Source organism: Syngnathus acus, chromosome 14, assembly GCF_901709675.1.
Source record: "Syngnathus acus chromosome 14, fSynAcu1.2, whole genome shotgun sequence".
Classification (NCBI taxonomy): domain Eukaryota; kingdom Metazoa; phylum Chordata; class Actinopteri; order Syngnathiformes; family Syngnathidae; genus Syngnathus; species Syngnathus acus.
This window is the reverse complement of record NC_051099.1, coordinates 30,320-43,272: the sequence shown is the minus strand read 5'-3', so window position 1 is coordinate 43,272 and position 12,953 is coordinate 30,320. Positions and strand designations below refer to the sequence as shown.

Below are 12,953 nucleotides of genomic sequence, written 5' to 3'. Positions count from 1 at the left end.
ATTCAGTCCCTGCCAACGGAGAGCCTGACACAGTCTACAGTTATAAGAAAAGAGATGATTGGATATGTCTCTTGAGAGGGAGGGCAATGCAATTCCAGCATGGTGCATTTTGAAGTGGAAGGATTTGATTTAGTTTTGATGCATCATAATTTATCAATCAAAACCGATTTACCATTCCAATCGGTTTTCGTTACACCCCCAGTACGCAGCACACTCAGACCTTGACGATGACGGAATACTACGTCATGTCGGATGCAGCCGGTCCTTCGCAGCCCTGGAAGCTCCACCTCCCCGGCCCGCGTAACCGGAAATTACGTCATGTAGGACGCAGCCGGTGACTTTGGATAGGGCTTCACATTAGGCCAAAATGGCGGCCGCCGTCGTCCGAGGTTTGGGCTCCGCGTTGTCCAAAAATCTCCGTGAAATCCGAATTCACGTCTGCCAAACGTCCGCAGCCAGCAAGGGAACCAGGTGAGAGCTCACGCATCCCGCGGGCGACGTTTGCACGGAGACATAATAGCCAATGTTCCGCTGTCCTCACCTACCTGCTATCATTCAGTAGCTAGCTTAGCCTAGCCGCGGCTCTCCAGTCTAGCGTCAAAGTTGACGCCACCCTCCAAACCGCGAGCCATTTTAGAGCGACAATGCGATAGATTTTCTTCGGTTACTCAAAGTATTTAGAAAATGTCATGTTGTGCAAGTGCCATAAAGATTCTCCAGCTGGCCTACCAAAACACGACTGGAGCACGAGATATAGAGCAGAGCAGTGTAGTGTGTGTGTTGGTCGGATCACGTCAAATGGGACAGTCTGGATCTTGGAACTGGACTTGGCAAGGGCGAGCGTGAAACAGCCTCGTGAACTGGCCAGTGGTCCCCGTCCCCGCAAGAGGTGCAGCACTTAACCAATTATTTGGCTACAAGGACGAGGAGTTGATGACAAACTACATCAAACTTAAAATTGTCCGAATCCTCGGATTTGGAACCTTTCCCCCAAGTTTGAAAGCAGACTAATAATCTACTTTGGAAATTGCCATTTGTTTCGGACACTCTGTGGACCAAAGCAGAAACTAAATCATCCTCAATGAATTGACAAAGGATTTAACAAGTTGGTCAATTCATCCTTAGTTGCGGCCCGATTCCAAAGTTGTACGAGCCGAGAGCAAGCTCTGAGACCGATCAAACATATCGGTGATGTTTGTTTGTTTAATTCAAACCTAAAAATGAAGCTGCACTCAAAAGGTCATCGTCCATCTTGCTCGTACGTTGTGCCTTGCGCATTGTGACCGCTGTCTTTGCTTTCCAGAGACTTTGTGGAGCAGCACTACGTGGCTCTCAAGCAAGCCAACGCAGACTTCCCCATCCTGATCAGAGAATGTTCCGGAGTGGAAGCCCGGCTGTGGGCCCGCTATGGTGAGTGGCCGCAAGGCATCGCGGGAGAGAACATTCCTTTGTTAGATGTAACGATTTGCGGAATCATTGGCAGCGTGCTTTTGTAACTGTCACTCGTTTCACTCAAAGTCCGTTAACCGATTAATCGGCAGATGTATTATAAAAAAAACAACAAAAAAACACAACAATAATAACAATTAATACAACAAAGTCAAAAAACGTTATATTGCTATTTTGGCTTTGTTTTCCGTAGTCGCCAGTTATTGTTTATGATATTTTAAATATAAATACACAATATTTTGCCAATTTTCCAAGCGCCAACACTGTTTGCACATAGGTGTGGGAATCTTCACCGCCTCGAGGGCCTCGGCAGACTTTTCAGAAAGAGGGCGCGGTCGCCCGCTGCCTTGTGAATGAAAACGTGGAAAAGCACCCAAGTTGTGGAGCCCGCCGCGGAAGCAAAAAGCCGGACGGCTATTTTGCAACGTTCGCTCTCTCGTAATAGTTTGACATCGGGTGCTCATTGGCGCAAAGTGCATCCATATTAGGCCTCAAACGCGGAATGGCGCCGGTTTATGTGCGGCTTTTGCCAAGTCCTATAGTCGGCTCGTCGGTTCTGCCCCAAAGTAGTGCTTTGACGCCGGGCTTGTTGTCTGTGTCTACCGACAGATTTGGGGAAGGAGCGCAGCGTCTCTCTGGACAATATGTCCCTTGACCGGGTGGCCCAAAGTCTGCACACGCTGGCTCAGGCCAAGCCGTGAGACACCTGCAAAAACCGTTTCTCTCTCCCACCCCACCCCCCTCCCCCCCCACACACACAAACTCGCCGTGTCATGTACTGATGTGAATAAGAAAAAAAATGCGAGTGGAGATTTTTTGGTTGTAAATGTAAAACTAGAATAAAATTCACCCCATTGAGTTGGACGTGATGGATGAAAAAAAGCGACACTGACTTGGTTGGCACCAGCTGGTCCTGGTGAACCTTCAGTAGAGGGCAGCAGAGCGTAGCTTGCCTTTTCTGCTCTGGACTGGACAAACTCATTTTCACTAATGGCGTTTATGTGGTGTTGTGATTCAACACCCAAATGAGCTACCCTTATTGATCGTTGATCTGATCTCAACCTATTCAGGAAATTGACAATACAATTTTATTTCTATCGTGCATTATAAAACAGCTGCTAGACATTTAGCAATGGGAAATGCACAGACAGTGAAACTGTCAATTAAAACACCAATTGAGATACAGTAGCAAAAGAGTAAGTTTAATGAGCTTATCAATGCCACCCTAAGTAATGAGTCATTATTAATAGACAAAATGTTCAATTTTGTTTCTGATGCCTATCTGTTTCTCAAATATGTATCTATATCACTGTATGTGGAGAGACTTCAAAGTTGTAATTTTCATCTGAAATTCAAATGATTACTCTTTTGGGACATTGACTTGAGGAGCACCAAAATCAACTTTTTATTTTTGTAATGTTTGCACAAGTATTTACAGCTATCGACTGCTATTATAAATACTTGAAGCACATGCCCAGAAGGTTAAAACCGTTGGCAACAAAATGTATTGCCAAAGGCTCTTTTGTCATTTTAATATTCACACAAAACTTCTATTTTGACATCCACACTTCCTGTCAGAGGTTTCTACTACGGCGGAGGGAGGGAGGAACGCTGATGAGGTCACAACAGAGCAGCGACGACATGAACACAGAAATAAATGACACGGCTTCCTTCCTCCCGCCAAGGGGCAGCGACAACTGGCCGGCCCCGCCCCCGCTCCAACCTCTTAGGTCACCATGTACTCCTGGCGCTTGTTGAGTCGAACCTGGCACAGCGCCACGGCGCCCACCGCCACGTAAATGGCGGCGGCGATGAAGCAGTTGATGCCCACTTGGCTGTACAGACCGTAGATGTTCTGAGGAGGCTGTTTGCTGCGGAGAGACAAAGGGAGTGACGTCACTTCCCGTTGCCGGACCTAACGGGCTCCCGACACATCGCACCCATCTCAATTGCAGACTTCTCGCCCAAGATATGGATGGAAATGGAGTGTGGAGGAGGAGGGCGGGCAGGCGGCACTGACTCGTTGCGGATGTCCTCCTCAGTAAACGGGACGTCCTCGATGAGCACGGCCGACTTGGCGCTGAAGAAGATTCCCAGCATGGCCTGAAACAAACAACGTGGCCAAAAAATGACCCAACGCCACCGGAAAATTGTCTTTTCATCGCATCGCAATCCCAGCTAAATGTTCCATTCAAGGACTTTGAGAATAGATTCTCCTTCGCCATTAAAAGAAATTGCTCAATTGACAGAATTGTCAGCAATATGCCCCATCAGTCTGAACGAAACTTGCCAAGAAAAAGCACGACTTGGATGCTTTCACAATCATCCACTTTCAAGGTCTGATTTGACACCGAGGCATTTTTCCAAACTGGCGCCGTCATTCTGCCATTTCCTGTTCTCAAAAGGTCACGTGAAGACGGGGGTCACGTGATCACGTCACAAGCCCAAGGCTTCGTCTACAACCCGGAGTCGAACGAATGGCATTAATAGAAAAGAGCATACGACAAAACAAAAAGAAAACGTAAGAGGAGAAAGTTGCGTGCGTCTCACCAACATGATGACGCCCCAGATACTGATAACGATGCCGCACGCGGCCATCTTAGGGCCGCAGAAGAGCAGCGACGGCATCCTTCGCGTTCAACCCTCGCACGACACGACCAAGACGACGAGTGTTGTTGCTCTTTAATGGACCTTCGACTAGAGCTGAAGAAGGAAGGCCAAGGAAGGGAGGACGAAAGGCAGAACGACGGCCGAGCCGACGCAGGCTTCGTGTCAGCTAATCTCCGCGAGCTCGGCGAGACTCGGCCAGCATTAGCTTCTTGCTCGTCTTCTGTTGGTGGCGCATTACCGCCACCTACGGTTGGAAGCGTAGATCGATCAGCATTAACATGACCATGATGCGCCTCTTAGCTTGTTTACGGAAGATTAGTCAGTGAAGAAATAATCTCAAGGTTCGCAGGATTTCTGACTTTGGCCGTCTGCCTTTACGCCAATTCTTAATTTGGAGTAGAATTTAGGCGTTTACCGTTTAATATGTTAAAAGTGAATTGACACAAGATTTTCGACACCTCCTCGATTCCACGTGCCAAATGGGCCCTGATTTCATTTTCATAAATGCGAGGGTTTTGTTAGAGACATGAATCTATTTGTCAAGATACATTTGTGGTGGAGCCTCTATTTTTCTTCAAACGTTTAATCACTAATCGTGTTCATGTAGTGAGGACAACAATCGATAGGGGGCGTCAACACAAGTATTCTACTACGTTCACGTTCATAATGTAGTGTTCTCTTCTACTGTGTTACACTAGTTATGCTACACGTAGAACGCACATGCATGCATATTTATACTGATTAAATACGCTACATGTCAAACATGTCAGTACAATTACAGTATTTCTACTAACGTACACATTAAGCATACATGATAAATCGTATCGCACTCGTGCTCACTGCTTGCTTACATATTACATTGCACTGACTTCCTGTTGATATGACCTTTGAACCCACATGCGAGAACTCACTTTTTTCCCCCCACAGCGTGAGCTTCTGCCGCAGCAACCATAAAACTGCGACTGTACTGCGTGTGTGTGTAGTCAAATGATTAACTTTTACAAGCATGTGGGTGTGGCCCCAGAGCAAATGACATTTTTTCTCATAGAATTTAATATTGGGTTTTCTCTCTCTTTCATCTTTCGTCTACTCGATAACCATGGTAACAACAATGACAAGATGTCACACCCACATAGCTTCATAGTAATAATCATGATGATATAACTATGTTGTAAATGTGTCATAAAAATGTCATAAAGAGCATGTCATAAATGTGTATAAATGTCCTCAATACATACAAGTGTGTCATAAATGTGTGTATGAGTATGTCCTGAATTGAATACGTGTAATAGATGTATCCAACTGTCATAACTGCATCGACTGTGCATGTCCATCATGTGTATCATGAATGTTAATATTCTTTGAATATGTATACATTACAAACGTATCTGTACAAATGTCAAATATTTCATAAATATGTACTCATGTTTTTGCATATACAATATGGGCAAAAGTTAGATCTACATCATCAATGTTTTGAAATGTGTAGAAAGATGTCAGCATTGACTGACAAGGATCCAAATGTATTAAGATGCCATGCTTGCAATTTGAACATACTGTAAATTTGTAGAAATGTGCACAGGATGTTCATGAAGTGTCTTATATATCAAATAAATGTATTATGCATTAAATGTGTATAATTACAAACAAAACGTGTGTGTACTAATTGTGCTGCACAGAAATGTCCTTGTGAAGGATTTTTTTTTTTTTTTTAACGAATCCCTCATAAATGTGCATAGATATTGTCTCTATTGTGAAGGAGATGTGCCCAAATAGATGCAAGAAAGTATAGCACATTGATAATTCTGAGTTCTTTCTCTTTGTGTTTGTTCTCAAAGGCTACACAATGTGGCGGGCGGCAAACAAGCGGCGCCCGCGTTAGCGTCCAAGATGAGATGGCGTCTGTCAGCAAGGAACATGATCATTTTGTGCCAACCGAGGACGACATATCGCCTGGACTAAGGTCAGACGCACGCACGCACGCACGCACGTGCACAGACACACACACACACACACACACACACACACACACACACACACACACACACACACACACAGACAGTCGCCATCTTGAATTGCCAAAACAACCAATTCTACATCAAGGCCACGAAGCCAGCTTGCAGGCAGCCATTTTGTCCCGGTTGTTTTGCACCTGTCCTGCGTGTGAGCTTGTGTGCATATGTGTGTGAGCATACGTGTGTGTGTGTTTGACAATTTATGCATGTGCGTACATAGCTGCATGCATGCCCGCCCGCCCGCGTGAGCATATGTGCGCGCGTAAGAGACAAAGAGAAAGGTCAGGCAAGTAAACATTGGTGCGTCTCCGTGGTGAAAACCTTTTATTGTCATCATCCTCAATAAAACTTTATGGTGGGCAGGCAGGGGAAGCTCCGCCCACTTTGTTAGCATGTAAGCTGGTATATCAAAAGGCCACGGCAAGTCCTGATCAAACCTTGGCGCTCTCGCTATTTTCCGATTTCAAGCACACGAACGAGGCTTCAAATCAAGGTGGCTGTATTCACACGCGCACACGTATGCACTGGCACGCGCCTACACTTGCGTGTGAACACTCATAAGAAACACGTTAGATAAACACCTACACACAATCATGACACACAGCTACAAACACTCACCAGCAATGGTGACTTTTACGAATATGCCAAGAGGCAAAATGGAGCAAAAGACAAAGGTCTTCTGCACACAAAAGTCATGCAATGTCTGTTGAGGTGTGGTGTCCAAAGAGCAAACACAATGAAGGATCCTGCTATCTGGGTGTGCGAGATCATATAACTAACTTGCTGCCGATAGAAGAAAAAAAAAAGGAAGGGGGTAGGGAGGGGGGCCGGCTAACCATGTTTTTGTTCATTTTACTTTTGATACAAACAATCTGAAGAAAATCCAAATGATTTACATGTTTGGCATCACCGTCACGATTGCTGGTGGCCTTTTGCAAAGCGCCAACCAGCAGACCAATCAGGAAGGGTCTGTGATAAAAAGAAAAACACACAAGTGCTTGCAAAACTTGAAAATGCTAATGTTGCCCACAAATGGCATGTAATACAGTGAGTTAACTGTAGAGCTGTTGTAGTGTCAAGGTTTCACAGCATTAGCTTATGTTGCTAACCTCTTGTCGCACTGATCAATAGCATTTGCTTTATTAGCTCCGCACTCGGTCTCAGCACACTAATGTCCCAACTGGTTAAAGTTGAGCTGAGACGTCGTCAACCTCATGGTCACTTAGCATTAATATGCTCATTTAGTTATCTGCCAGTCCGGCATCAAGATGACAGTGTGGTAATGCAGTGAAATGCTAGCCTCACCGCTACTTAGCATCAGAATGTTTATGTCGCTAACTATAGTTTTTCTTTTCAGTGTCCCGCCGACGCCTTCGTTTGTGGTCATCGTCGCCGCGCATTGTCGCCGCGGTCACGTCACTACGGGGAGGCGGCTTTAGAAGAATAAGCACAGGAAGCAAGCGGGTTCAAAACTCTTCTTTGATGCTGATGGACAGCGAGGACGGCGACACCAGGTCGGACGGAGACACCAGGCCGCTGCTGCTGCTGGTCACCATGGCGACGCTGCCGGAGGACGACGAGGCGGACTGCTGCTGCTGTTGCTTCTTCTTGCTGATCTTGCGCTCTTTGGCACGCCGGTTCTGGAACCAGATCTTCACCTGGAGGCCACAAATAGGTACGTGAACACACCTGTTCCCCAATCTCATCTGAGATCTTGTAAGTTGGAACACGCCTGAGTCACTTGACAACGGGCTGGTGGACTTGGCCAATTGAGCCTTTTTTTTCTACTACGTGCTGCGCTCACGTTTGTTGCCTGCCAGCACTTTTGAGCAGAATGCCGGCCTCACCTGTCGCTCGGATAGACTGAGGGCGCTGGCGAGCTCCGCCTTCCTGCGGATGGTGATGTACTTGCTGTAGTGGAACTCTTTCTCCAGCTCCAGACGCTGGTGGTCCGTGTAGACCACACGGTACTTGTCCTTTGTCCGCGTCTTCCCGTCTGCAAGCCCAAACTTCCTGTTAGCGTTTGGCACGCAGGAATTCACGTGTACCTGTCTACTTCCCGTTTGGCACCCAGAAAGTCACTTTTGTCAACTTGCTGGAGCATGTAGTACTCAGGAAGACGTCCTTTCGGTCATGTCAGATTTGGCACTCGTGAAATGACTCTGGTCTGCTTTCTGAGCATTTACTATCTTTGTACTATTTATCTTGCTGTTAGCGTTAAGCAAGCAATTTTCAGCACCCTTTCCTGTCAACCGTCTCTTAGTATTAGCACGCGCAGTCCATTTCCCGTTAGCGTTCGTTTGGTTCGGCCGAATCTCCAGCGCTCAGTCCATCTGCTACGCATCGGCGCGTCGTTAGCGCGCCGTGATTGACAATTAATGCTAAACACACACAGCCCACACTCAGCGGCTCCCAATCAGCAGATGTCTTGTTAAAAAGTCCCAAGAAAACAAATACAAATAACTCCTCACCTCACCTGCGTTCACATGTGCCCTTCTATCTATCTATCTATCTATCTATCTATCTATCTATCTATCTATCTATCTATCTATCTATCTATCTATCTATCTATCTATCTATCTATCTATCTATCTATCGAACATTGGAAAATGTTTACACACGGTATATACTCATCTGAGGTACACTCTGAACTGGTGCCACCCAAACGTCAATATGTTTGTCATAGATGATGTCCACAATTAAAAACGTCGTTTCGCCAGTTTAGTCAAGAATGCTTTTTTTTTTTTTTTTTTTTTTTTTTTTTTTTATATAAAAACTACATTCTAACTATTGTTATGAATTATAATGGTGCTTATGTTACTGTATCATGATGTAACTAATCACACAGAAGAATAACAATTAGTTAACAATATTGTTTTTTTGTTTTCAGAAAACATGATGAATTCATTTTTTTAAAGATGACAAAATGTCCTTCTGAGAAGCGTATATTTAACAAAAATGGAAAAGAAGAAGAGAAGCGAGGCCTTGGTTTTCCCCTAGTTCATCAGGTTTTTGAGCCATTTTCATTTTTTGTGGTGAAGTTTGAACGGTAAAAGCTTGCGCAAGACGGTTTATACCATTCAGCGTGTCAACAACAAAAAAGTTGCTCAACCTAACCCTAATATGAATATAAAATATATTGCTGTAATTCACAATGATTATTGTGATTATATTACGGTGATGATGATGCTGCTGCTGATGAAAACCTGATGTGCTAGAGAAAAGAAAGGGCATATACAAATCAACGCCAAAGTCATGAGGAAAGTTTACTTGTATTTCTTATTGAAAGTGTAAAAATATGTTGGAGTCATTAGTATCAGGGTTCCATAAGATGTATCCTAAATGGATGATAATAATAATAATAATCTAGACAATAGTCTCAATTTAGAATGATTGTACTTATTATTTTGCCGATAGTATTGCCACTTTGTATATAATTACAAAATACAATAAGAAACTCAGAGTGACTTCATTTAAATGTGAAATTCAGACGACTAATAGGAACAATATAGATGATGACGATAGTGCACTTTCGACTTACTGGGGTTGGCGAGCGGCGTGGAGGCGCGTCGAATCCACTCGTAGGCGTTCCTCCTCTGCGGGGATCCGGTCGAGCCTTGCCCGGCCGATGCGTTGAGGGAGGCGGCCAGAAGTGTCGGGGGCGGTGGCGGCGGCTGCCCGGCAAACTCTGGAGGGCTGAAGCCAAGGTTGGGGCCTCCGGCGGCCACGTAGTGGTGCGCTGCCCACTCGTCACGGGTGGGCTGCACGGGGTGAGGAGGCGGATGAGGGAGAGGAGGCGGGGCCGGGTAAGCCGGGCTCCAGCCGGCCCCGCTGCCGGGTGCGTTCTGCTGGGCCTGCAGGTGGGGGTCTGCCGCGAGGCCGTGGTGGGGGTGGTGGTAGCCCGCGAAATCCGAGTACTGGGCCGGGCCGGGCATCGGAAAGTGTTGCGGGCTGAGGCCGAGACCCGGATGTCTGCTGCCGGGGTTCTGGTGGTACATGGAGGGGTCCTTGTCCAGCTGCAGGTAGCCCACGTACATTTTGGCTGGCGGGTGTGAGGAAGAGCAGGAGTGTGAGTGTGTGTGTGGGTGTGGGTGTGGGTATGGGGAGAAGGCAAGCTCCCTCCCTCCCTCGTTAGCTCTCTCGCCTGACGCGCGTGTGGCCGGTCCGAGTCCGTAGGCCCGAGCGTCTCCAACTGCTGCCCCCCACCCCCCTGCGCACCTCCGCGGGCCCTTATAATGCGGCCTGGTCACGTGGCCGACTTTATTGCGCTCACCTGCAACCACATCCCCCTTCGTCCATCCCTCCCTCATCTTGAGCATCCGCACAAGCCCGTGAAAACTTTCAACTTTGGTAGTGCCGCTATACGTTTTCATGAAACATAGGAAAACCAATTCATCGCTATTTGATTCATTTCAGTTAATAGGAAATTTCAACAAAGAACATATATACACACACACTTTACATGCATGAACAAAGAGCCCATTCACTCTGACTTTATATATAACAACAAAAAAACTTTACATGCATGATAAATATGATCGGCTGCTGCAATGTGTGTCATTAGTTCCGACGTGTCCCCAATAGCCATGAAAAGTCGAAAGTTGCATGCCTGCCTTTTTTTTTTTTTATAAACCGACTTTCCAATTTAACGACAACTGACGTTGATATTTTGTTTGATGTATTTGCCCCCAAATTAAAAATTTTAAAATCCATTTCATTAATTCAGAGCGTCTATCGTTTATTATTGTATCATTTGTTTTCATCTTGTAAATTCAATTAAGACAATTAATGTTTTCATTCGAGATGTTCAAATCTAGTCAAACTGATATTTTTAGAAACTCAAATGTTTTTATTTTAATTTTTAGAAACTTCATCGCCCACGTTACTCTTTTAATAATTCTGGCAATTAAAAGCATATTGCATATTTTTTCTTTGACATTTTTGGGAGTTGCACACTCAAATGAATTGATCAGCAAACGGGAAGCTGTCAGAAAACAAACAAAACAGATAAAGCGAAAAATGTTAGCAGAATAGTCTCAAGGTCACACTTGATGTCTAGTTTTGAGAGTTTCAGTAAAAGGAAGGAAAAACAATTGACACCGTTCTTGACCGCACGGTCTCAGTTGTCCTTTTGAAGCGTGTGAAATTTTGCGGCGGCGACCAGTCATTGTCGACGATTTATGGATTTACGAGTTTAGCTTTTTATTGTTTTACACTCATGGCTTTTCTTTGTCTGAGGCCCAAAAGAGACACTTTATTAGGTACACACACACACTATTCACCTCTGTGTGCGCGCGCGCGTGTGTGCATGCGTGTAAAACACCTAATTTATCTCCTGTTAGTGGTGCAATTAATTTGTCGTATTTCAAAGGAAAGCCATCAAATTTAGAGCCGCTAATTACTTCTTAAACGTTAAAACAAATACAAAAGTATATGAAAGTCACACACTTTTTTCACGTTTCTCCGTTTCTACCTACCGTTTTTTTCCGTGTATAATACGCAAAATTTAACTAATTTATTGTCCTAAAATCTGGGGTGCGCATTATACATGGGTACAATTCTTTTTTAATTTTTTTTTTTTAATTAAATTTTTTTTTTTTTTTTTTTTTTAAGAAAATCATGGTACTGGTACGAGTATTGATTTATGTATTGTTCTCTTCTTGTCATGTTGTGAAAGAATGTGGGTTGAATAAATACCGAAAGAACAATAGTGTGTTTGTACTGTGCTCTGGTCATTTCGTCAAAGAAGGGATAATAGTCCTCTTCTCTTCTTGACTGACAATGAATGTGATAGTTTAATACAATCAGCAAATAACAAAATGCGTATTACAGGTAATATTTTATTTCACAACACTTTGCCTTGTTCCTTTCGTCTCTGCTGTTCACTTCAAACACGCTCCATACGAACGCAATGCTCTCGTATCAGACGCTTGCTCGATCACCTGCTCGTTTGCTGTCACAATGTACCCTACACAAATCCGAAACATTTGTTGCGGCTCCGAGTCACGACGAGGGGCAAGTTTTGGTTTCCAAGGGTGTTTTTATTCCTCTTCAACGTCTCTCCCATACAGAGCCGCCTTTTTCACATGTCCGCACGTCACTTTCCTCTCTTTTCATCTGATCGCGGTGGTGCCTTTACGGGCAGTCGGAGAAATCAACGCCAACAAAAAAAATACATCCAGCCTAGTTAAGACCATACCAAAGACTATAAAAATGGGACCCATTGCCTCCCTGCGTGTGTGACGATCATTGGGACTTAAAAAAAAGAGAAAAAAAAGAAATTAAAAAAAAAAAAAAAAAATTGGGTGCGTATTATACATGGGTACAGGCTTTTTTCCAGCATCAACATGCCATTGTTAGGGTGCGTATTATACATGGGGGCGTATTATACACGGAAAAAAACGGTAAGTATTATATGTTAATCTTTGACGCGCTAATAAAATGATCAATATTCGTCTTTGATGTAAAAACATTTTATAAAGTTGCGTTCAACTGACCAAACAATTGTAAAAACGGTTTTAATTAATTAAATTATACAACATATTTTATAAAATCAAAGTTAAACTTTTATTATGATTATTATTATTACTATTATTATTATTATTATTATTATTATCGTTGTTGTGGGTGGGTGCGGCTCCAGCATTTTGATGAGATGAGATAATTACATCATTTACAATAATAGCAATGATAAAAGCAAAGATAATTGTAAATTCAATAAAAAAAATATATAAACGCCTTATCGATACATGTGTTTGTTTACTGTGGTCATACAAATAAAAATGATATTTTAGGGCTCCAATTATTTGAGTCATTTTTAAAATGGGCGTTTTGGCTTGACGAAAGAGTGTATCTCGATCTAAAAATGAAAATAATAAA

At 44.0% G+C, this 12,953-nt stretch overlaps 3 protein-coding genes across 4 annotated transcripts; 1 reads left to right on the top strand and 2 right to left on the bottom strand.

Annotated features, from left to right (window-relative positions):
• The first annotated feature begins 325 nt into the window (after positions 1–325).
• On the top strand, positions 326–2,381 carry ndufa2 (NADH:ubiquinone oxidoreductase subunit A2). The gene is made up of 3 exons (XM_037269449.1): positions 326–471; positions 1,304–1,410; positions 2,059–2,381. Exons 1-3 carry the CDS (start codon positions 368–370, stop codon positions 2,148–2,150), a joined length of 303 nt encoding a protein of 100 aa, XP_037125344.1. The 5' UTR covers positions 326–367; the 3' UTR covers positions 2,151–2,381.
• Positions 2,382–2,830: 449 nt separating this feature from the next.
• On the bottom strand, positions 2,831–4,298 carry LOC119133513 (ribonuclease kappa-B). 2 transcript variants are annotated; one of them, XM_037269447.1, is made up of 3 exons: positions 4,000–4,298; positions 3,470–3,552; positions 2,831–3,320 (listed from the first exon to the last, which is right to left on the bottom strand). In XM_037269447.1, the coding sequence occupies exons 1-3, from the start codon at positions 4,075–4,077 to the stop codon at positions 3,176–3,178; spliced, it is 306 nt and encodes a 101-aa protein (XP_037125342.1). In that variant the 5' UTR covers positions 4,078–4,298; the 3' UTR covers positions 2,831–3,175. The 2 variants fall into 2 exon arrangements, with proteins under 2 accessions (XP_037125342.1, XP_037125343.1); XM_037269448.1 differs by lacking the exon at positions 4,000–4,298 and adding an exon at positions 3,740–3,902.
• A 2,067-nt stretch (positions 4,299–6,365) lies between these two features.
• cdx1b (caudal type homeobox 1 b) lies at positions 6,366–10,262 on the bottom strand. The gene is made up of 3 exons (XM_037270066.1): positions 9,616–10,262; positions 7,922–8,070; positions 6,366–7,732 (listed from the first exon to the last, which is right to left on the bottom strand). Exons 1-3 carry the CDS (start codon positions 10,109–10,111, stop codon positions 7,541–7,543), a joined length of 837 nt encoding a protein of 278 aa, XP_037125961.1. The 5' UTR covers positions 10,112–10,262; the 3' UTR covers positions 6,366–7,540.
• Between the last annotated feature and the right edge of the window lie 2,691 nt (positions 10,263–12,953).